Genomic DNA, 25,075 nt, shown 5'->3' on the forward strand with positions numbered 1-25,075 from the left:
GGCAGCCACAGCTTCCCTGGGCACCTGTGCCAGGGCCTGCCCTCACAGGAAGAGTTTCCTCCCAATATCCCATCTAACCCTGCCCTCCTTCAGCTTTAAGTCATTCCCTCTTGTCCTGTCAGTCCATGCCCTTGTAAAAAATTTGGCAGACTTCAAATGGGAATTTAATTAATGAAATTAAATCCAGCTTAAAAAACCATCAGAGCCAGCTGCATTTCTGAAGTTCTTCCACTCAGGAGTGATGAGGCAGCAGCTCTGCTTCCCCCTGGCCAATACCAAAACGTTTGCCACAGGAATTCCACTCAGCATTTACCTTTTTCCTGCTGTAAATTGCTGCCCAACACCTGACACTTGTTAATTTATGGTGTTCAAACTGTTGAGACCACACAAAAATGAATCCAGGTAAAGGCTACAGACAAGGCAGGATGTCAAATGGAACCTCAGTGCTCTTCACTCAGAGTTTGTATTTCATTTTTTAACCTGCATCACTCTCAGATTATCTCAACATAAGATAATCAAAATAAAAAATAAAAATGGGACTAAGAAGTACTCTTGGTAAAGCAGAATTTCTCTTTCAGCTGTTCCCTGCCTGGAATTAAGGATTCAGCTCTCTCCTGAAGAAGTCTGTGCTGAAAGTGCGTAAGCAACATGTCCTATAAAATAATTACAGCAGCAAACAGGACCTTCAGGAGGTTTTCTTCATTTAGGTCATTGTGTTGGGCAGGAAGGGAAGAGGAACAGAGATTTCAGTTTCCAGAATTCCAGGGGAACTTGCAATAATGACCGAAGCTGACTTGGCTGACGAGGCACAAGCAACAACAGCAATTCTGCTGCAACCTGCCCACAGCAGCTCTCCCTCTTCCTTGATTATTTCTTCCCTCCCTAAAAAACAGTGCCAGCTGCACAGAGCACACCTGAGGCCTCACCTGCATCCTCCTGATGGGACTGCCTAACAGCTCAGGTCACCAACTTTTAGTAACAACATATATTTTACAAGCCAGAAATCCCAAGATGCCATCAGACCCCCGGGGCAGGACTCAAGGCCACATACACTCTGTGTGTGCGTCCCCCCCCACGACTTTACCTTGCCGATTGAAATCCATGGGTGGCTGTTTGCAGTCCTGAGCTCTGTGCCCGCTGGCCCCGCAGTTGTAACACGAGAGGTTCCCGTTTTTTTTGTGGCTCGACCCGTTGCCGTTGCCCATCATCCCCTGGGCCTGGTACACCCCGGCCGCGCCCGCCATAAAGTTCTGCATGGGGGGCACGGCGAAGGTGGACTGCCCCGCCATGACCGAGTCGGGGGCCAGGCCGCTGTTGTAGGCCGTGTGCACCACGGGGAACGTGGTGCTGCTGTTGTACTGCTGCGTGTTGATGTAGCCGTTGCTACACAGCGGGTTGAAGGGCAGGAAAGGGAAAGTAAACATGGAAGGTCCTGAAAAGGGGTGCTGGAAATAGTTGGCGTAGCTGACGGTCATGCCGCTGGAGCCGCAGTTGCCGCTGCAGCCGCAGGAGCTGCACACCATGCAGCCGGGGGGCTGCGGCGGCGGCTGCTGGTGGTGGTGGTGGTGGTGGTTCTGGTTGGGGACGGGCACGCTCCCGGCCGAGCCGCCGGCGCCGGCGCCGCTGCTGCTGCTGCTGTAGAAGTTGTTGTCGGCGCCGGAGGAGAGCGTGGGGCTGGAGCTGGGCGCGGGGCAGCTGGGCAGGTTGGCCATGGTGGTGAAGGACGGGGACGCGTGGCTGCTGGAGGAGGCTGCATTGCTGTTGGCGCAGAAGCTGCCCTGCATGGGCGCCACGGGCACGCTGCTCATGGCAGAAAAGGCAACTTTGGTGTTGGCTGTGTACAGAGCAGTCCGGGGGTTGATTATTGCAGGGGACACCGTTATTTGCATATTACTGGAGCAGGAAGTCTGTCCGGCCATGGCAGAGTCAGTGGGAAGAGACGACGACACCAGGAGTTTGATGGGCGGACGAGCCACGTGGAAGACTGTGCTGGACGTCACCGTGGCAGCAGTGCTCGTCTCTACTATGAGTCCTGGCTGCTGGGCTGGTTTGATCACTCTGTCCAGAGTGGAAGCGTGGACGACTTTGGTCCGAGGCCCAAAGTTCATGGTGGACGTGGGGGAGCTGCTCTCGGCACCCCCCGACAGCACCTGCAAGGGCTGGTGCGGAGAGGACGCCGACATGACATCCACCACGGCGTTCCCAAAGCCCTTCTCCATCTTTATGCTGCCCCTGGAGCCGGGAGACACTTTATTCCTCTCTTCCAAAGACAAGAGGGAGTGCACGGAGGACGAGAGCAGCTTCATGTCCGCAGAGCCGCGCTCTGGCTTGTGCACGGAGCCCAGCATGCGGATGGGGGTGATGTGGGAGGGCGTCGGGGACAACATCTGCATGGGCAGCGCGTGGTGGCCGCCGGGCCCCGAGCCGGCGTCGTTCTGCACGGGCAGCACCTGGGCCGTGGGCCTGGCCGAGCTCGAGGAGAAATGGTTCAGCAGCATCACCGGCTTCTCCTTGTCCGAGGCGTCCAGGTGGAGCTCCAGGCCTGGGGAGAGAGGAGCCGTGAGCACAGGCCTGGGCAGGGCACGGGGCACGGCTGGGGGGCTCTGCTTACGTCTCTCGTTCTCCTCGGCGCTGTCCGAGCTCTCCTCCCGCGCCTGAATCCCCATGGGGCTGGAGCTGGAGCTGGAGTACTCGGAGGAGCTGCCCTCCCTTGGCAGGGGGTGCGCTGGCTGATCCACGTCCACCCGCAGCTCTGCAGGGACAGAGGACACCGAGGTGACTGCTGCAATTCTGGAAACTCAGATTTTACGATTTTTGGTATTTAATAATATACAAGGGGCAAGACGGAGGATTTAGGGTGTTGTCTAAGTCCTTCTTCACCTTCTTCTTCACGGTTTCGGGTGTTTTTTTCTTATTGGGTGAAAGGGTCCACATTGAGGACCTTGGGTGGTCAATAATTGGGTCAAAAGTATAAATAATATAGGTGTCATCTCATTTTGGGGTAATTACCACTTAAAAGACCATGGAAAGAGTTAGAGGCATTGCCATTTCCTACCTTGTTAGCTCGAACTCACAACTTGTGAGACTGTGCTTTAGATGAGAATTAATAAACATCTGAGTCTGAACACGAAAACTGCGTCCCGTATATTAATCCCAGCTCTAAGAAAATAAGAAACCTCACAGGTGACACTGCCAGCACCTCAGGAGAACACAGCCATGCTCAGGATGTACAGGGATACACCAGAGGTGGAACAGCCCAACCAGAGCAGCTGCTCATTCCCAGCATGAAAAAAAAATCACTTTCTATTGCCCTGAAATCACCAAAATCAGACTTTTTGCTTGCTCCCTATTAAGCCAATGGTTTTTGGAAGCTACAGCTTGGCGAAGCAGCAGCACAGGAATGAGGTGACCCTTGTGCAGGCACAGCAGTGTCCCCTGTCCCCTCACCTGCGGCGTGGTTGCCCCGGATACCCTGGATAGGCCCCACATGGGACGTGGGGGGAACCCTGGCCACCCCACTGCTGGTCACTGAGGAAGGTGTGGAGGGGTTTAGGCACCGTTTCTCTGATTTCTCCCTGCAGGGTGATGGAGACAAGCATGAGGAGACAGAAACTGGCTACAACACAAGCACAAATGAATCAGTCTCTGAATGAACCCAAAGCAGACAAAGCCCACTGAACAACCCACCGATGCTGTGCTCATTTCAAATGGAAACACTTGGAAATCACATCAGTGCTGACCATAACTGCCAGCACTTAGGGATGAACTATCTGCCATCTGATTACAACACTGTGCTCTTATTTGTGCAGGGTCAAAAAAATCACCAAACCCTGACTGAACTTTAAAATTCTATCACATATTATGTCAGCACATCCCAAACCCAGCCCTGCACACCAAACCCAAAGAGAAAACAAACACAGTCCCAAGTTTTCCTTTTCCAAACAAACTCTGGAAAAACCAAGATTGGAAAACTAAAAACGCTGCCAAGGAGCTCTGATAAATGGGCCCAGATTTGGATTCCTAATTGCTTTTTAAGGAACAGCAGTAGCTGCAGAATAAACACTTCCCTGTAAGTGGAGATGCAAAACCCAGGACAATCTGTTGCATCAGTGTCCCCAAAGGGCTGTCACAGCTGCCTGGGGTCACCGTGGGACACTGAGGCAGCTCCCAAAGTAGCTGAGCTCCATCCACATGGATTGGAGCCAAAAAATTGTCACTTCCTAGAAAAAAATGGCCTGACTTTGGGACTCCATCCCCTGGGCTTGCAAACCCAACAGCTCCCATCAATGTCAAGTAGACGGGAAGCCCAAAATCTTTGCAGTAACTGTGACACAAGTTGAAAAAAAACCTAAACACAGTATGTGTATTTTGTAGATTTAAAAATCTGGTATCCTTATCACAACCCTGAACAGGCAGCAGTAAACCAGGAAGTATTAAATATTGTTTAGTAAAGGAGATCATAATCATCCATATCTCCAGGTGGGAATCATGGTAGGTTTTTGGTCTGGGAAGCAAAAATCACTGTAAAATTTGCCTTTTTTGACTTAAAAAAGGTTCCCCCAGCCCTCACTTACTTCTCCAGCTCCAGTTGGGTCTTGAGCTTCTTCTTTGCTCCCATGGTGAGGGACTCAAACTTATTCAGATCTTCCTCAGTAAGACTCAGAAACTTGGAAAGAAAAAATATGTTTAGTTTTATAACCTGGAATACTCTTATTCCCATTTTCAGTCAAGAGCAATTCCGAAAGTCAACTTTAAAACCATTTTTAAATTCAAAGAAACTCTCTACTCCAGTTTTCAATTACAGTGTAAAAGGAAAGTGTGGGGGACTAGCATGAAAGAAAGAACACCTGCAGATTTAATTTCATTAGGAGTGTGCTTGTATTAACCAGTCACAATAAAGATGAAATAACTCGTGTACATATTAAAATAGAATTAAATTAAAATAGAACTTGGTGCTATCAGCGAATTTAAGGATCTTAGAAAATCACTCCAGTTTTCCCAGAGTGTCTTTTACCACAGAAGTGGAGTGGAAAATATACACCAATAGTAAATTTAATAATAAAATATAGGGATAGATAGAGACATTTACATTATAACGTAATTAAAATGCAAGCCAGTGAAGTATGCATAATAATATTTCCTTTTTAAAAATATGCTGGAATATAGAGTTTTACTACTTTATTAAAGGAAAAAAAACCCCTAGTATATTTCCCTTCTTATAATGAAGAAAATGAAATCAGAAGACTCTGGTAAGAGATTGAAATTAAATCCATAAAATTTTCCATAACAGCACAAAGCTCAGGCCAAGGTCTCCCTCCACTGGAGGGCGTTCCAGGCCCAAAGACAGAGGACAAGGAATCTCCCACTGGAGCTTGGAAAATGCTCCAAAACCTTGTTTAGATAAAAAGATAAAACCCAGCACACACACAGGTGTTATTTGGGACTCTTACAATGCAAAGACACAAGAGATGATTTTTCCACAGGAACTTCTGCAGGAAACAAACCTCACTCTCCTATTCATATTCATGCCACGAATCTCTGAAAATCTGTTTCTTAAAACGAGGGTAACCAAATATTTTGGGGAGAAAGATCAACCAAGAAGCAGAAATGGAGAGAAAACAACATATTCAGGTATCTCCTGCACACAAAGGGATGTCCAGGGAGCCAAGCAGAGCTCCTAAGGCAGCATCCAAGCTGGATCTCCAAGCTTTCCATGAAGAAGCCTGGGAGAAGCAGCAGCTGTTGGACAGCCCTGGACACGACACAGAGTGCAAACAGCAAGAAGGTTTTCATCAATTCATTATTGCTTTCAGAAAGTGAAAACCTCCCCCAGCACGTGTCAGAAAACTTGTGTGATCCTCAGTGCAGCTGTTCCCAGCCTGGAGAACACGGAGATGATTTAAAATCCGTCTGCTTCTCCCCGTTTCCTGCCTTACCTTCTCCATGGTGAGCTGTTTGAAGACGGGGTAATACTTGTGCAAGCGCAGCTTCCTGAGCCAGTCCAGGATGCCGTTTTGCTCCTGTGTCTGAGGGGTTTGAGGGCTGGAAGACATCAGCATGGCTGGGGAGGAGCTTTCCAGCTGGGAGCGATAGCCCAGCGAGGAGCCGGCGCCTCCGGAGTGGGAGCAGTGGGGCAGAGACACGGGAGCGGCAGCCGAGTGCTGCACGTGGTTCTGGGATGACTGAATTCCAGCCACCCCACATATAGGTCTGGAAAAGAGCAACAGGGTTGGGTTTAGCACCTTGGAGGAGCTGTGTCACCCAGCTGTGTCACAAAAATCAGGATTGGGGGGAAAAACCATCCCGTGGATTTGTACCCGCCCTGTGCCACAGCTCAGTAAATAAAACAGGGCAGTTCTGGCAAAAGGGTGAAGCTAATCTTCACCTCACAGAATTTTCCCTCAATAATCATCACAGATATTAAATATTCTGCTGCCTCTCTGCGATTTAAAAAAAGCTTTCGACAGAACGGCTTTTGCATTATTAAAAAGAAGTAAAGATGCCCAAATAAAATCCTGTGGAAATTTTTAATCTTTCCAGATGGAAGTGGCAAAGGGAGGCACGATATTGGCTCCTTGAAGGGGGTCTGAGTTTTGTTGGAGGAGATGAAAATTGCCTCTTAAGAGAATGGGTTGTAAACAAGATAAATATTTCACCTTCCAGATGTTCCCAACGTAGTTCCTACTTTATACAGGGAGGGGTTGCCAGGATCTGGAAACAAGGAACAGAGTCACAAATGGCATCAGTTTATGAAATGCAGTACAAAAAAAATATTTTTTTTTAAACTTTATTTCAACTCACTTGAGCTCTGAAGTTGCTGTGAGGGAGATGAAGTGCTGAAGAACTTCCTGACGTGGTCGTTTTTCACCACATGGGAAGGGAACGGGGCCAGGTACCTGCAGCAAACAAAGCCCCTGCTCTGTTAGAGCCCCCCAAATCTATCAGGATTGCACTCTGGACAACACACTCGGAAATTAGATTGTAAATTTAAAAGCTGAAACACACCCTGCAACTCTGAATTCTGGAAATTTATGGATATTCTTATTCTTAATACCAAACCCTGTTAGCCCGGGGTTATTTTCACTCTGGTGAGTGTTTCAGCAAAGCTGCCTCATTTAGGAACCCTGAACACTTCTAAGGCAGAAAATGTTCAAATGTAAACTTGAAAATCGCCTTTCAAATGCAGGGACCTGAGGAATATAAAATAGACATGGATCTGTTATTGAATTTCCTCCTCTTGGAGATAAACAGCAGATGCAGAGTCTGGCAGTTTGGGGAAAAACTTCTGTCACGTTTTCCCTGTGCCTCTTTGAAGGGAAAAGAGCCCTTCCAGCATTCCAGGGCCTCCAGGGGCCTGTGGGGGCTAGAGAGGGACCTGGGACAAGGGATGGAGGGACAGGACAAGGAGGGACAGCTTTGAGCTGGAAGAGGGTGGATTTAGACAGCATATTGGGGAGAAATCCTTCCCTGTGAGGGTGCTGAGGTCCTGGCACAGGTGCCCAGAGAAGCTGTGGCTGCCCCTGGATCCCTGGAAATGTCCACGGCCAGGCTGGACAGGGCTTGGAGCAGCCTGGGATGGTGGAAGGTGTCCTTGCCATGGCAGGGGTGAAACAGGATGAGCTTTGAGGTCCTTTCCAACCAAACCACTCTGGGATTCCACGGAAAAACACCCATCTCCCAAAACTTTGCACCTGCACACACCCAGAGGTGATTTCCCAGCTGGAAAGCCCAGAGTTCACTGCTGAATTTCACAGCTCCTTGGAGCAGCCTCTTCCCTGAGCTCTGGCAGTGCAGTTGCTGCTCCATTAACCCAGATTTGGAGAGGCTGTTGTTCCCAAACAGCAGCCACACACTTTCCCTGCAGCCTCCCAAATTCTGCTTGGAGCACAGCAAGGGAATGGGAATGCTGCTTGCCATGAAAAATAACCCAGGCATGCACCTGCTGGCTGCTACCTATGGAAAACCAATATCCATCGTGGTTTAGGGAAAAGAAATGTAAAGGAGAAGCTCTAATAAAGTTAATTAATATTTTAAAGTGGCATTTAATTTTATAATAATGTCATATTAAGATCAGAATAACGTTAATATTACAATAATCTCATTTTGCATCAATAAAGACAGTAGGAGCTGCAAAGATTTTAAGTCATTCCCAATTTTCCTAAGAAAATCAGATTTAGAAAGAGAAACCTGATGTGATCTGCCACAGATTATGGTATTTAAAACACTGGTTTATATTAAATAATGGCCAGATGATTTGTGATAATTTGAGGAGGCACAAGCTAAGGCTTCAAAAATTTCTTAGCTGTTAAAGGCTTCCAAAAATGTAATCATTTAATACCATCTAAATACATACCTAACTTTTTTAAATTAAAGCAAAATAAACACCGCGACAACCTAAAACAACAGAGAAAATAAAAACTCTGTGAAAGGGGAAAAAAAATCCCCACAACTCATTCCTCAAGACAGATGGGTGAATATTCAGGCTTCTATTTTTTCCTGAGTTTTGAGCAGTTGTTTTAAGCAATTCTGGTTCTTTTTGAGTCCAAAACAAACTTTTGCAAAGCCAGTGATCCTCTATTTGTTCTTCATAAGGAATGAGGAAATATCAGTTCTCCAGGAAGCTTAATACAGAATATCATTACCATCTGAATTTCTGAAGAAAGGATTCCTGAAAAATTGTTATGCACTGGAATTAATGGAACATCAAGGGAAAAAAAGCTTAGTATCAGGCTCTAATTTCTTTGAAGTAATTTAGATTATGGAGATAATATTTCTATTTCCTGGTTTGTTTTTTTTTTCCTTTTTTCTTGGTGAAAGAAGTCAAGATAAAAACCCCACAAAATCCCAGCATACCTCAGGTCTGATTCCAGGTCCATGTGGTTCCGTTCCAGGTAAAATGAATCTGGACCAGCTAAGCAGGGAATGAATTTCTCCAAGTTTTCTTCTGGATACAGCTGAGACAGCTATAAAGGGGGAGGATATGACAAATTAAAAGTGAAAAGAAGTCTTGTTATTTCTATGAGATTCGAGCCACTGCCAGTTACAAAACAAATATTTTACGAAACTCAATCTGAATTACCTTGGCACATTTTGAAAAGTATCATTGAAGAAAATTAGAGAGAGAGAGAGAGAGGGACAAAATATTTTTTTCATTTTCAAAGTGTTTTTCTCATCGTCTTTACCTTTGAAATAAATTCAGTCACTTCAGCGGAAGATTTGGTTACCAACGTCACCGAAGAATCAGACCACAGGACCTTGGGGAGGAGCAAGAAGGGTTTGCTTTAGTAAATTAATTTAATTTGGTTCCTCAAAATTCAGTAATTGGTATCAACTGTCCCTCACAGATGTTGTGATGGGTGACATCAATAAGGAAACACTTTTTCTTTTTGTGCACCAGGACAAAAGCGCTGCCCAATTCTTGTTATTTTTTTACATTCAACAACTCCTGTGGATGCCTGGAAAAGCCCCTCAGAGTTTACACAGCCCTTACACACTGCAGACATCCAGAGTTAAGCAACCAACCATGGAATTTTTTCCCCTCATTATTGTTAAAGAAAACAGCTGGTTTGTAGGATCTGCTTTCCAACAAGAACGGCTCCCCTCACACAAGGCTGCCTGTTGCTAATTAATCAACTCCATATGCCACGAGAAATTAGGGATGGCAGCAAAAAAAACCACCAGGCAAAACCTTCCCAATGAAACCTGCAGCTCCTGCTCCAGACTCCATCTTGTCCATGCCCTAAAAAAAAGGGAATATTCAGCATCTCTTCCCACGCAAACAAGTCACGACATCCTTGGATATTGAAGCATTTATTGCTTGGGAGATGAAGTTTAACCGAGCCAAAAATCAGGATTTCTTGGCTTGAGGAGAATCACCATGAGACAGGCCAGGGATGAATCCCTATGGATCCAAAATATTCATCTGGATCCATAGGGGAAGGAGCTGGGTGGATGTTTCGGGATCACAGAGCAGCCTCTCACATGACATTAGTTTCAATGACAACTCCAAACATACACAAAGTTTTTCCAGCCATCCCAAAGCTGCCAAAAAAGAGTGGGGAGAGGATTTCAAAATATATTACATAAGGGAGGAATTTCCTCTCAGCAGAGCTGTTACACCAGGAAAAAAAAAAAAAAAGGAGAGAGGAAAAGAAAAGAAGACAGAAAAACTCGAGCGGTTTTACCAAGTTTTGGGGTTGCTTTGGGGGTTTTTTTAAAGCTTGTGGTAAATAAATACTTTTTAAAATGCACATGGAATTTCAGAAAGTACAGAAAATACTCTTTTTTTTTTCTAGTTCTGTAATAGCCCAGCAATTGTCATGACTTCTGTTTTAGCTTGAATTTTCAATACTTATAAAACAATAATGTGAACTGTAAATGGGGGGAACAATAGCACTGCAAACACTGAACTGCTCCATCCATTGACCTGCTATTTCCAAGCTCCTGAACAGAACAAAACCATCCCATCATTCGGTTTTTAACCCAGCAAACAGCAATTTATCAGCTCAGCTCAAGTCTTTGCTCTTCCTTCAGTTCAATCTGTTGAGGCAAACACTGGGTACAGTAATTCCTGTTATTTATAGAAAAAAATTTGTAATAGGAAAAGAAGTTTCACGAGATCTTAATTGGAGTGGAGACAACTGCAGGCTTCATACAGAGTTTGAAAAGCCCTTGGAAAAATCCTGTCTGTGATTGATGACATTTGGAACAATTGGGGATTCAGGAAATTTGGGACATTCTCCATGAATCCAATCCTGCCGAGGTTAAGGCTGCCAACAATCCCAACAGATGCTGAGCTGATGCTCTGCCCTGGGTGGGAGTTTTAAGGAATAACTTGGTGAAATTGTGGAGAATTGGGATTCTCCCACCTGGTTCTTTTTTGGGTTCTCCTTTTCTCACCCCTCGCTTTGGCTCATTAAACAACCCAAAGACGTTTTCTGGGCTGCGCATCCCAAACTTTGGAATTCCTTCAGAGCAGCTGGGAGAAAAGCAGTCTGTCCGCTCCTGGGCAGCACCCAGCTCCATCCCTGCCCTTCACCAGAGGTTTCATGGGATGAGCTGATCCCTGCAGGGAGATTGGGAGCAGAACCCGAGCTCCAGAGGCCGTGCCAGGCCGGGGGGAAGGCGCTGCTGCTGCGGCGTGTGGTGAACCACGCTCATTCCACAGCTCTGCTCTCACTTCCACTGGCAGCCAGGCTGCCTCCAGCTCACAGACAGCACCTCCTGCTCTGCCCTTCCTGCTGGATTAACACGCCCCGCCCCCCCCCCCCCCCCTTTGCTGGGAAGGATTTTTATTCCCTTTGGAAAAGCTTTTAGACCATTGTGAAAATCCCCTTCCAGTCAACTCTCCCCAGCTCTTGCTGCAGAGTTTTCCTCAAGGCCTGAAGAACTCCCCAAGCTTTTCTGTCCTCTCCAGCCTTTTGGAGCCATATCCCACAGGCTCCCTCCCTGCCTCTTCCCAGCAGCTGTGCCCTCAGAGCCCACACTGTTCTTTGTCCACGTTAAGTCTTAAATTCTCTCTGGCTTCTGCATTCCAGCAGAAGAATGGACGTTGGATATAGACATGGAGAAGCATGCTGCAAGTGTGGCATCATATTTCCCCCTAAATAAACACTGCCAGAATTTCCTGCATTAAAATGACTTTTTGGGGTTTTTTTTGGCCAATCCCCACATACCAACCTCTGCATCATCCACAGCCATTTCTGACTTTCAGATCATTGATTCAAAATTATCAGTCCCAAAGGAGCTCTGCTTTCACAAAGGATTTTTGGGATCCAACAAAAACGTTTGAAAATTTCCTTAATTCCTCCTGAAGTATTATCCTCCCTTCTTTCATAGGAAAGGAAACCCAAACTTACCTCAAAGGAATACTCAACATTTCTTTCATTCTTCTTGTGTGCCAGCCCCTTTAATTCCACTTTTTCAACACTCACTATGGAAAAGCAAAGAGAGAAGAGAGAATGAGGAGGATATTCCTAAACACAGGCAGGAGTGATGATCTTTGGGAAGTGCCAGGCCTCGCTCTGAGAGCATCCCATGACCTGTGCAGGTGTTCCAGGTGCCCAGTTCCAACTTCCTCCCTCCCTACTGCATGTTATTTTCACTTCCAGCCTTGGGAAAGCTTCATTCCAAGCACTTTCAACCCAATTAATCCACTCCAGGCAAAGCTCTCACCACCCCACTCATGGCTGTAATAACACACTACACACACCTGGAATTATCTTAATAACATCAAGGAATAAACACCATCCTGGGCTGAGGGAAAGGTCTCCATGTTTTCAGGGCCTGGTTTTACAAGCTCAGTGTGGTTTCATGGCTCTGTTGACATCCTGGCTCCTCCCTTGCTGCAGTTTCACAGAAAATTTCAGCCTCCATGGGAATAAGGTGTAAGTAAAAGCAGGATTTGAGTGTGGAAAGGATGGAATGCCAGGACAGGTCACTGCCTCTAAAAGCACCATTTTACAGATCAGATATTTGATATGCTGAATTCTTGGAGACTCCCACTTCCCAAGATGCCCAGATCAGGAATTCACCATGAAAAACTTGTATTTCATCAACTTTCTATTTTCTCAGAATTCCTCCTGCCTTCTGACTGCACTCATGGGGATACACAAATGGATTTTTTTTCTTACAAAAAGCCAATTTACACTGGTTTAAAACTACAAAAGCACAACTACCCCAGCCCAGAGTCACTAAAATTTTACCAGTGAGTGACAGGTGCCTGAAGGGACACGTGCTGTGCATGGTGTGTTCACTCTCAGAATTTTATTTCCACAGAATCACCATTTACAAGTTGTTTACCTGTTTTCAGGACTATTTATTCTTAACTTTTTGTTATCAGTGAGACTCAGACCAATGTTTGTCACATGGAACTTCCTCCTAAGTGCCCAACAGAACACTGCAATGAAGTCACAGAGCACTGCTGCAATAGTGACCTGGCCTGTGTCACCTCCCCTGTCCCTGTCTCCACCCAAGGCCACCCTGTTGCCCATCTGGAGCTTGAGCTCCCTCTGTTTCCCAATAGTTGTGGCCAGAAGGTTTTTCCTTGTGGCCTTTTCAGTGTTTTACTGTGTCCTCAGAGAATCCCAGAGTGGTTTGGGTGGGAAAGGACCTTAAAGCCCATCCGGTTCCAACCCCAACACCTTCCACTATCCCAGAGTGCTCCAACTCCCATCCAACCTGGTCCTGGACATTCCAGGGATCCAGGGACAGCCACAGCTCCTCTGGGCACCCTATGCCAGGGCCTCCCCACCCTCACAGGGAGGAATTCCTCCCAATATCCCACCCAAATCCACTCTCTGGCAGTGGGAAGCCATTCCCTGTGTCCTGTCCCTCCATCCCTTGTCCCCAGTCCCTCTCCAGCTCTCCTGGAGTTCCTTTAGGTCCTGGCAGGGGCTCTGAGCTCTCCCTGGAGCTTTCCCTTCTCCATGTGAACATCCCCAGCTGTCCCAGCCTGGCTCCAGCCCTTGGAGCAGCTCTATGGGCTCCTCTGGACTCATTCCAGCAATTTCTCCCACTGGGAATCCCAGAGGTGGATGCAGCTCTGCAGGTGGGGTCTCAGGGGAGCACAGCAGGTCCTGATCACTTATAAATGTTGTCACCTGGGTCTTGGCTGCTTACAAATCTCTTCTTTGAGCCATATCTGCATTGAAAACTTTGAGAGCCCCCAAATGCAGCTCTACAGATGTTTGTGCCTGTCTCCACATGGAGAAAATGAACATTCCTGGTCTGATCCTCACAACTGTTCCTCCTCCATGTCATTCCCAGTCACAATTCCATCAATCCCTGGGCTTAGGAATAATGTCAATTCATTACTTACTGCTTTCTCCTGCACATTCTGCTTTTTGGAGAGGTTTGTTCCTTGCAAAAGATTTCACTGGGTTTCTCTCACGCTTCTGAAACGATTTTGGTGCCACATGCTGGGCACCACAGGGACCAATCTGCTCACCAGACGTGGCTGAGCCATCCAGACAATATTAAGTGGCACGAAGGTTTGAACATGACGACTTGAACATGCAGAAGGTTAATTAAAAAAAAAATCTACCTCAGAACATTTATTTCAGAGAATTCAGGGCCCCCCTGAGTTGTGATCACAGCAAAAATAAACTGAATATTGATTGGAACTGTGAGTACTACAGGATTGTGATGAGAAGGAATGTGTGAAATGGGCATTGAGAGAGGGAATGTGGTGAAGCAGCTGAAGGATGAGCAAATAACTTGCCGAAATCCTGGTGTCAACTGCTGCAACATCTGGTTTTGAAAAACACAGCCGGTGTTATGCAACATTTGTTGTTTATAGCAAAGCCAGCAGCACTTTCCTGCAACTGCTCTTATCGTTTGGCATTTCTAAAGCATTCAAACCTCATCTCTCCCAGTCATTCATTTCTCATCTCCAGCAATTCCAGCACAATTGGATTAGCCCGAGACAGAAAATCAAGCTATTCCTGTTTTACTCTGTGGGTTAATAACAGACCTTAAATCACCCCTGGATTTTGTGGTGCTGACAGTGCCACAACCTTCTCCTGCTCAACTTGCCCAGAGCATAAAATCCCCTGCAGTGAATTTATCCATGAAAAAAGGATTGCAATTAGAAAAATGGACCTTTACGTTAAGACTTTTGCACTGATCTTGTAAGATGAGGTCTGGTCTAAAGCAGGAGATTCAGTTTAGCGTCCTGCAGGACAGGCTTTAGGGACAACCAACTGGATTAATTCCTAATATTACACAGAGAGCTCCAGGAATTTTCTCCCAGCTACCTAAAATACCACGAAAAATATCACCTGCCTGAAGAAATCTTGTTTAATTTATCAAGTTGTATGTTTGTGTTCTGTGGCCTCTCACCTACTCCGTCTGTTGTTTAACTTCTGTTGGTTTTATTAAAAGAACCTTCCTAAACTCACCCTGAAGCTGAACTTTATTCAATCAGTGATACAGAACTCCAGAAGAAAAGGTGACATCCACCAAGTACAAAGGGAAAAAAAAAATTTTAAAAAGGGATTTTTATTTACAGCTTTTACTCTCAAAAGCTCAAAGAGCAGATTCTACTCAGTATCCAAATAAATGAGTCCAGGAGCAGAAAAACCTTTGTACATAATTCAGGAAACACGATCCTGATGGCTTTTCAGGATGCTGAATTCAGCAGAACTCCAACTTCCCAACCCAGGGGATACAAAAAGTTAAAGTTTCTAATTCAGGATGTTCCCAGAGTATATTTGCACTGGCAAAGGGGCACACCAGCCTTTTTGCTGCAGATTTCTCCATAAATATCTGGGAAATTCCAGCAGGTGAGTGGAACAGCTGGATGAGATCCCCAGGAAAGGGGGGGAGGAAAACAAAAAGGAGGTTGGAGAAGCTCAGGGCTGCAGGAGAAGCTCCAGCAAGTCTGTGACACCCTCAGTGCTCCCAGTACCTTCTGCCATCACCCCTTAAGGATTTTTTTTTTAATAATTATTTGCTGCTTTCTTTAAACACAAGAGCAGCATTTTCCACGTGGTTTTGAAGTACATTTCATTGTCTACAGCGTGGAAGGCTGAGTGTGGAATACTCCAGGCCTGAGGCACAGCCAGGAACCACAGCCAGGACAGGAGGGACGTCATCTCAGCTCCTTTTCCAGCACTGCCTCCCACCCCCTGCCCCAACATCCAGGGAAAACACATCCAGGGAGCCTGAAGACATTTGATTCAGCTCTGTTTTCCTATTCCAGCTGGGGATTTTCACCCAGAGCATTTCTCATCTGCTCAGTTCAGCGTTTCTGTGAAGGGACACACAATTCCCTCCCTCTGCTCAGGACCAGGTGTTAAATCCTCTGCATTTCTGGCCTCCTCCTTCACCAAAAAAAAAAAGCGCAGGAGCTTGGATCTCCTCCTCTTCCCAAAATGGCAGCAGCTACACAAAGCAAAAGGCCAATTCCAACCCTTCAGGATTTGCCATTCCTGGCTGGTCAAGGTCAGGGTAAAAACTGCACTGGATGTGGGCAAGGAAAGAAGAGATTTTTGGGAAGCCACCTCAATATCCCAACAGGTACTGATTTTTTTATAATTCCCTCTTTACAGCTTCTGGATCCACCCTAATAACAGGATTAGATAGATCAGTGCCTCAATCCAAACTGAGAATATTGTGCTCCTTTTACTGAACAAGTGAAGTAATTCCAAATAAATCAGGAGTGTTGGTTGTGGCCTAGCCCTTTTCCAGAAAATCCAGTATTTCACCATTTCACCACTCCATACCTTAGTGGATTTCCTTTGATTAAATCCCTGGGTGCAGGATCAGTTTGTGTGGGATGTAGCATGGAAATGCCACTCTCCAGGTGGCAAAATCTGACTCTCCTAAAAACTGGGTTGAACATCTTGGTTTGTGGTCCTTGACCAAAAACAGCAGAAAGGCTGCAAGTTATTTTTAAACTGGAAAAAAAACCAAATCCCAAAGTAAAATCCTTTCTCTAGGAGGCCATGATCATAAATGATGCCTCTGGACTAAAAGATTTATTACATTTTCATTCATGGAAAGAGGCATCAAACACCATGACAAGCAACTGAGTTTGTGCTGAAGAAGTAGAACAAAAGGGGAACTCCTAAAATCCTTTCCACATCCCTGTTTACACAGAAGTGGGAAGAAATGCAGCAGCACCACCACTTTCACACGGCATCTCCTCTTTGTGCTGAAGAAATGCTTCCAAAGCAGCATTACCCAATTCCTGCTGCCCTTCAGGTGCCAAAATTTGGGAATAAAATCCCACTGAGGCTCCCCACAACCCCACCAGGATTTCTGTTCCCATGTGTACAGGCAGGAGGGAAGGAAAACAGAGAAAAGAGTTTATTTTATTTTATGTTTTGCTCCAGGCAAAGCACATTTGTGGCAACAAAACACCAGAAACTAAAGGGGTTTGTGGGGTTTTTTGTTTGGGTTTTTTGATTGCTTAGAACTATCAGCTTAAAAGAGAGAGAAAACTTCCTGCTTTCACTTTTTAAATCTAATAAAGATTTTTATCCAGGCTATGACAGGGAAAGAAAAAATTCAGGATATCCTCTTGTTCCCAGCACACACACACTGATCCTCTCCTGCACAAACACACAAGGGCTACGTTTTCTCATCACTCAGTTTGACTTCCCTGCCTCCTACTTCTCCAGACTTAAGTTATTCTTTTTACTGGAATGATGGAGGAAATTCACTGGAATTCTGAGGAAAACCTGCAGAATTCAGTACTAGCGTCTGAGTCTGTAGGATGAGAACTGAGATCTAAATATGATCAGCATCTTTAGGGTGCCAAAACTTGCGGTTGGTGCTGTCCAAGGATCATTTTGGGTGGAAAAGAGCTCCAAGGTCATCAAATCCAACCTGTGACAGATCCCCCACCTTGCCACCAGCCCAGAGTGCCATAACCAGGGATGGGGACCATGTCCCAGGAGCTCAGATCAGGTCACACTCGTCTTTATCTACTAAAACTCCTTTAACAAACCACAGAATGACAGAATCACCTTCTAATAGCTCTGTCACTAAAGCCAAGAAAGAGCTGGCACTGCTGAGCCGATTTCAGAGGAAGATTTCCCTGTCAGAGCAACCCAAAGCCTCACTTCAAACTTCCAACCTTGCACCCAGCAGACTCTGAACCCTCCAAAACCTGGAGAGGATGACACTGCAACCATTCAGCCTGAACTCTGCTCTGTCCCACAGGCAGCAAAAACACACCTTGGCATGTTCCATGACACATTAACTCCTGCACAAACCATCCTTTCCCCCAGAGAGATCTGATCTGCATCAGCTGATGGGCCAGAGTCCAACTGCAGGGGAACAGGAGGTGCTCTCTGCCGTGGGAGGGCTGCACCTACAGAAATTGCTGCTGGGGAGACAAAAAAAAAAAAAAACAAAAACAAACCATCCAAGACACCCTTAAATGTAACTGCAGCAAACAATTAAAAGGCATAATTAACTTAATTGACGAGCCATGAGCTTGTCTACGGAGATACCAGAGGGGATAATGTTCCCACTCAAGAGCATCCAGAAGTATTTCAAATATTCCTTTAAAAGAGAGGGGAAAGAGGCAAAGAAACAAATGTTTCTTTTTGAAAATCACCTCATTTTGCTGCTACTGGAAAAGCCAAATGTAGGGATAGATGGAGCAATTCTCTCTGCAGTTCATTGCATTGAGATGTCATGTGAAAATGACCTTTTGTTGTTGTATCAGTGAGAAGTGACATCTCAGACCTCTCCAGAAGGATAATTTATAAAGGTATTAACCTGTTTTCACATCCTGCAGGGGTTATGGATGGAGAAAACACCATGTGAAGAAGCCTAATAAGTGATCCCAAATACTTCCTGCAAATGCGAAGCTGCTGCTTGCCAAGAAATACTTAAATTGAATGTTCAGATTGAAAAAAAATAAGCCTTGAAATTCAAAATTATTGAAATCCTACAGAAAAGGGAAGAAACAATTCGAGTTGGGACTCATCTGGATCCTGCTCAGCCTCAAAACAGCATCCACCATCCAGTTTTTTTCTGCTGGTATCCCTTAAAACTAAAAGTGGATGAGCAGACAACGGTTTTTCCATGGAAAAGGAAAAGTGCAGCGGGGGAAAAAACTTGTAAGCAAACAGAAGAGTTTTACTAGTTAGCAAGAAAGTCTTCTGGCTGGCTGCTCCTCAACAGGAAAACCCTGGAAATTAAAGTTTCATGGACATAATGAAAAATTTCTGTCAGCAGAGGAAAAGCTCTCAGATCTGGCATTTTCCAGTGGGAAAAACCAGGGCTCTTCCAACATACAGAATATTTAAGATCCAAACCAACACATCCCTCCAACCATGAGTTCAGGTGACAAATCAATCCTGCTTTAATTGAAGAGCAAGGCTGGAGCCTATGAAGTGCAGTAATCCACAGGAAATAATTACACAGCTTTTTATTTAAAAAAAAAAAAAAAAAAAAAAAAAAAAAAACAAAAAAAAAAAAACACAAAACCAAGGCCATGAGCTGAGTTTTTTGGCAGCCCAGAGGAAGCAATAACACCCTGGGATTGTATCACTCACCCCAATCAAACCAGGAGTTTTCATGTCCCTGCTATTTCCTCACTTGGGCTGATTTAAGCTGCCAACTAAGTGACCTTCTTATGTTTCTCCAAAACAGATATTTAAAAGAAATAATAAAAAGAAAACACTCTGTACAGCTCAGCTTTTAACTGAATTCGTGCATTTTTGGATTAATCCTGAATGATCCTGTCAGCACTTCAGCCAACCACAAAAGTCAATCAACCTAAAGATGGGTTGTGCAACTTCCCTGGATACAAAAGCTTCCCTAAACCCCAAAGTGCCTGTGCTGGAGGCTGCAGAAAACTCCCATCTGGACAGGAAAATGTAAAAACCCTGAAGAACCACTCAGCTGCTCTGAAAAAAAATCGAGACATGGCTTCAAACACTGTTTTTGAAGGGTTTTCTTCCCAAATCCTTGAGGCCAGGAGCACTTTGCATCCCTGCTCCCTCCTGCCATGGCCACTGAGCACACAACTGCCTGATGAATTGCCTTTTTTTTTTCTCTCTCTTTTTTTTAGGCCAGAAAAAGCTTTTGCAGAATGAAGTACCCAGAAAGGGCCGCTGGATTGGCTGGATTTGTGAAACAGCTCCTGAATTCGAGCAGCACCACATGGCACTGGGCAGGTGCTGGGCCTGGGAACATCCAGCAGGATCTGTGGAAATGTGGAATGGTGCTCTGGGTGGAAAATCTGGTGGTATACAGCCAGCAAAAGCTGCAAGAGTTTGACATCAGGGACATCCCAGCAGTATATTCCTTAATTCCAACAGCTCTAGCCAAGCACAGATGCAGCTCTTTGGGGTATCAGGCAGAAGAAAAGAATCCTGAAGGATTTGGGGTTTGATACCATGGCATTTTCAAGCATGGTTTTAGGTAAAAATGTGCAGCACTGAAGGTTTAAAGGTATCCTACAACAAATTCAGAGATCTCAGCCACACTGAGGTTCAACAGTGCTCAGGTTTGTGCCTCGTGGGCCGCATTTTTAAAGGACTGCAGGAATTCCATTTGCACCCTGCATTTACTGCCTGATTCCACTCAGAACTGCAGCTAATCAACTATTTGCACACAAGTGAGAAGTGTGAAGTTCTGAATGCAGCTCTGGACCCTCATTTGCTCAGTGACTCATTTTCCTTCTCCCAGTTAGCTCAGAAACATGGAAAAGAATTCCCTGCAGAAGTGACCAAAACCCCCAAACTCTGGGGTGAAGGGCAGCCGCAGCAATCATTAACATCCAGCCTTGGACAGGCAATTTAAATAAGCAAGCTGCCTGTGTTGAATTTATCTAACAAAAACATCTCTGAAATCAAGAGAAATGTTCGACTTCAGATATAAATAATTTTTACTTTCTGGGTAAGCAAGATGCGGTTGTATATTTAGTCTGGTTTTATCTGATGGAGTGCTTATTTTATTTACTATTCTTAGAGCACTTTTAAACAAAAATGTTGGCTTTGTTTCTCATTCTTAAGAGAAGGAGCTTTGCTCATGACAGAGAAATCTCCTGCTTCTCCCCAGAAAGGGAGATAAAATTCCCTGAGCCCCCTCAAACCCAAGGTGAGCCTCATGATTAATTCTGACCTAAAAGTCGTATTCACTTACAAAATTACACAGGCAAAGTCAGTTTTCCATGGAAAACCTGAGGTTTTTTTGCTAAAGTGCAGCAAAGCCCAGAAACCCAGACTTGCCTAAATCCCAGATATCACCGAGGAAACCAACTCAGCTCAGCTGAAGCCTTTGAAGTTTGAGCTCTGCACGGAGCAGCCGCTTGCCCTGAGCTCAGAAGAGAGGATTCAGACCTCAGAATGGAAAAAATGACACATTCAGGTGGTCACCACAGCTGGGGACCTGAGCTGGGGCTCGCTTTGAAGTTTGGAGCAGTGTCCTAAATACCAATGGACAAATCATGTCCCACAGCAACACCCAGTGAAATAAAGCACCAAAGCACCTTCGGGTGCAGCCTGAACTAACTACAAACCACCTTTGCTGGAGGGGAGGAAAATGGGAACTGAGCTCAAGTTTTCCTTCCTCACCCAAGATTTTATTCACTTAACGACTGACTAAAGCTGATTTAAGACCACTCAGCTAATCACAACCCACCGTTGCTCTATCAAAACACCCGAGCCATCGCTGCACAAACTCAATCCCAACTGCACCCGACGAGGAGGATTTGCCGGGCACAATTTAAACTGCAGAGTGCAGAGCAGGAGCTGAGTGCTCCATATATAAATATACATTTCTCCCAGCACGGGGGGGGGGTTTGTTTTGCAGCCTGAGGGTGCAGTTTGTAACCATATATCGGCATGGCTGCAGCCCAGAGGGGTGGAGGGGGACAGGGCAGCAGCTGCTCAGCCAACGTGCCCTGGCTCGAAGGGCAGCTGGTGTTCAAACACCCCAGCCCCGGGATCGGATGGCTCCAAGGATTCCTGCCCCTACCCAAAGGAGTTAAAGAGGTTTCAAACTGCAGAGAAAATGCAGCATTTCAGCCTCCAAAGGCAGATGAAGAGAGCAGCTTGCCTGGTTTGGAAGGGCTGCTCCAGGCCGGCAGGGTTTAATGCTCCTGTAAATAAGCACGTGCTGTTTGCTGCATTTTTGAGATCAGGCTCAGCACTGGAAACTCATGACTAAGGCTGCAATAGCAAGGCAGGAGCAGCAAGGACAAAGTCATTTTATAGCAGCTTCAGTTTTTATTTTCTAAGGAATTACAGCCTTGTTAACAACAACAAAATTCTCTTAGCACGCTATGTAAAAACACCAGACGAAGGGACTCGTGTGGAATAGAAAAATCCTTGAGTACAGACAGTCTTGCCAAGAGCCACAAATGCATTCAAGGGCTCAGCTCAGTGAGGAACAAACATCCCTGCACAGCCACTTCTGTGAGGTTCCCCTTTTTGTGGCAATTTTCGTGTCTCTGCTCTCGGGCTTTAATATCCTTGTTCCCTTTTCTACTTCTGTACAACTCATTGTTCCTTCCTTCTGGATCCCAGACAAGATTTGAGCAGTGATTCACAAAGAGACAGGAGGACAGTTCTAACTCAGCAGTTAAACTGATCTGGAGACACCACACCACCTCTGGACAACTGGAACACATCTATGAAGCAAACACAGGAGGGAAAAGCCCAAAGCGGATTTTATGAGTATTTGCCAGGGCAATGAGAATGGCCAGAAATTCAGCTAAAAAGAATGGAAAAAACACCAGACCCCATCCAATAAAAACCTCCTGAATCTCCAGACTCACCAGTAGATTCTTTAGCAGGGCCTACAGGATGAAACAAACACCACTTCTAGCAAAAATTATTATTTAAAGCTCTGAGTCCTCACCTTCTTTTGGAATAGCTGGATATCCAGCAAATCCCTGAACTCTTTAATAGCAGGGAGAGGAAGGAATACAAAGCAGGAGCTCTCCAAGCCACTCAGAGCTATTTCATACCTGCTGTTTTTGCAGACAAATTCACTTATTACACTTTTCCTCGGGCATGTTCACAAGGGGCTGACTGTAAACAGCTCTGCTGGAATGATACACCTGGAATAATTCACCCCCAGGAGTGGAAAACACAACAGGGAGAAACTCCAAAGGGCCTGGTGTGTTTTCTGCCATTTCCTTTCAGCTGGGGATATTAATGATGTAATTTTAGCAGGGCTGCCCCTCTGAATGATGGTTAAAAATAGCACCCACACCCTCCACTGATGAAATGCATCCACTCCAGGCAGGGAAGTCGTGCAGCACAGCAAGTCCTCTCCTTTTAATTTTTTTTTTTCCAGGGAGAGATGAAAGAACAAGGCAGAAAGCAAATGAAACATTTAACCTTTTAGTTTAGCATTTCTGTGCACCCATGAAAGAAAATTTACTTCAATCAAAAGCATTGTCCTGCATAATTACAGCCTGCAACTCCCCAGCTTAAAAGAACGAGAGAAAATGAAATTAGAAATGAAAATTCAAAGCACCTAAACAATGCCAAAGTTGATTATTTGTCTTCTCTGCTTGTGTGGCACAAAGGAACAGATCAGCCATATGGATCAGATCCACAATTCCATTGAATGCTGCAGGGAAGGACAAGGGACCACGTTCATAGGGGTTTGGGGCAGAATCACCCCTCAAACTCCTCCAAGTTCCCACAAATGAGATTTCAGTCTCAATTCACTCCCTAAAACCAATCCAAGAACAGCTCCAGATGCTTCCCTTCCCCAACAGCTTCCCAGCCTCTCCAGCCAGCTCCCAGGATCAGCCTCTGCTCTGGCATTTTCCAACATACACCATTTATCAAAACTACATTAAGCCGTCATTAAACACGAGAACACAACTTCCTTTAAACAACCCCAAAATAACTGAATTCATGGACTGAATTCCACTGCTTTGGCTCTTCTCAGATTTGTTCTTTTGTAGCATGGAATCATGGAATGGTTTGGGTGGGAAAGGACCTCCAAGCTCATCCAGTGCCATGGGCAGGGACATCTTCCACATCTTCCAGGTTACTCCAAGCCCTGTCCAGCCGGGCCTTGGACATTCCAGGGATCCAGGGGCAGCCCCAGTTTCATTTATTTATTATTTCCAATCCCCAAGATCACCCATTTCTCCAGTCCTGCTCTATTTGGTAGCTTTTCCCTGCTGCAGTCTGATTCTTTCCAAAAAATCACAGCCTCCCATGTCTACAGAGAAAAGCCCCCAGTGAGAATTCTAATGCTGACATCAAAGGCAAGCAAGAAACCTCAGATTTATTTTAAACACCCAGAAATTTGCAGGTCTGGACCCAAAAATCTCTGAGAGATGACACCATTTTTCACTTGTATATTCAGATACCTCTAAAAAACTCCAGCTACCTATTGAGAAAATGATTGTACTTTAAGCCTATTATCCTCAGCTTTTGGAGGCAAGAATTCACCTAAATGGAAAGGTAGATGGAAATGAAAAACGTGCTTTGGAAAATGGGGGGGATTTAGGAATAAACTGTTAAAAGAAGGAACATACATACCAGCTAACAAGTAACCAGCAGTAAAAGCTTCCTGAGCATGACATGCACCACAAAATTGCCATTTAGTCATTAGTACAGTGGTGACAGTGTGTAAAATGGGCAGGGACGTGCTGGATTTCTAGGAATACATGTGAATCACTCCTATTTTTCTTCTCTGAAGTGCCAATTTTTTATCCAATTTCATTGAAGGGCTACGTGGGCCTAGACAGGATAAGCAAGCTATTTATTTTAAATTCTTTCCTAAATTCTTGCGTGCCCCCCTGTTGAAGATGGCAGCAAAAATGGGCTATTTCAGCAATTCCCAGATGTTCCAGGGGGCTGCATTCTGAAGGCACGAGGAACAGCTGAGCATTTCTGCGCATTTCTCACACCCCTCTCTCAATCTGCAGGCAGCAGACACAGCAATGTCCAGCCCCACTGGAGCCATTTCCCTTCAGGTTGCGGCAGGAATTTGCCATGAGGCAAAAAATCAGCAGTTAAAATGCAGCTTCCTGGGTTTTTTTAAAGTCTTGAATTACATACTCCTTACCCTTCAGTAATTTCTTAAATTTCGAATTTCATCTCCTGCCTTTTAATTAAGGATTTTCAGTAAAAATGCAGGTTTTAAGCATTAGTTCCACCACAGGAAAAGCTCTCCCAACACCTTTTTTCTGCCTCAGAAGATGGGCTGCATGGAGCCATTAGCATTAAGATCTGAGGGAAAAACTGTTTTTCACCATTTAATGCGATTTTAATTAAAAGCTGAAGTTGCTTTGTTGTTTCCATTACGGGGAGAAGGTCATGCTGCTGCTTCCAGAGCTGTTGAGGTAATGACCACTAATTTCACCTTCATTAACAACTCCGGTGCCACTGGAGGCACCTCCAGGACTCCAGAGACATGGAAATGGGAGAATCCTAGGAATGCACATCCTCCTGAGAGAGCCATGAAAAAAAGGCAAATAATATTAGATATGAGCTGAAATCTCACAGGTATTGATGACTTATCAATAGGACCTTATCCAAAATCAGGAATGTGCCTGAGGATTGCATTACAGCAAGGTAAACTCCTTGGCACAGCTGGATTTACCAGCATCCCATTCTTAGAATTTTAGATTTTC

The 25,075-nt window shown here is 45.3% G+C and overlaps 1 protein-coding gene across 2 annotated transcripts in view; it reads right to left on the bottom strand.

Moving 5' to 3' along the window:
- Nucleotides 1-25,075, bottom strand: part of ZCCHC14 (zinc finger CCHC-type containing 14) — a 49,056-nt gene that overhangs the window by 4,389 nt on the left and 19,592 nt on the right. The window contains exons 3-13 of one of the 2 annotated variants that reach the window (XM_066194737.1): nucleotides 22,954-23,049; nucleotides 11,859-11,932; nucleotides 9,183-9,254; nucleotides 8,854-8,963; nucleotides 6,802-6,896; nucleotides 6,657-6,711; nucleotides 5,937-6,210; nucleotides 4,575-4,666; nucleotides 3,448-3,575; nucleotides 2,612-2,752; nucleotides 1,085-2,542 (exon numbers count right to left, since the gene is read on the bottom strand). In XM_066194737.1, coding sequence (XP_066050834.1) covers nucleotides 1,085-2,542; nucleotides 2,612-2,752; nucleotides 3,448-3,575; nucleotides 4,575-4,666; nucleotides 5,937-6,210; nucleotides 6,657-6,711; nucleotides 6,802-6,896; nucleotides 8,854-8,963; nucleotides 9,183-9,254; nucleotides 11,859-11,932; nucleotides 22,954-23,049 — 2,595 coding nt within the window. The remainder of the gene's footprint in view (nucleotides 1-1,084; nucleotides 2,543-2,611; nucleotides 2,753-3,447; nucleotides 3,576-4,574; nucleotides 4,667-5,936; nucleotides 6,211-6,656; nucleotides 6,712-6,801; nucleotides 6,897-8,853; nucleotides 8,964-9,182; nucleotides 9,255-11,858; nucleotides 11,933-22,953; nucleotides 23,050-25,075) is intronic. The other variant, XM_066194738.1, reaches the window with a different exon arrangement.

The sequence above is a fragment of the Chamaea fasciata genome, unplaced genomic scaffold (genome assembly GCF_029207755.1).
Source record: "Chamaea fasciata isolate MVZ Bird 193981 ecotype frontalis unplaced genomic scaffold, bChaFas1.0.hap1 SCAF_12, whole genome shotgun sequence".
Classification (NCBI taxonomy): Eukaryota; Metazoa; Chordata; class Aves; order Passeriformes; family Sylviidae; genus Chamaea; species Chamaea fasciata.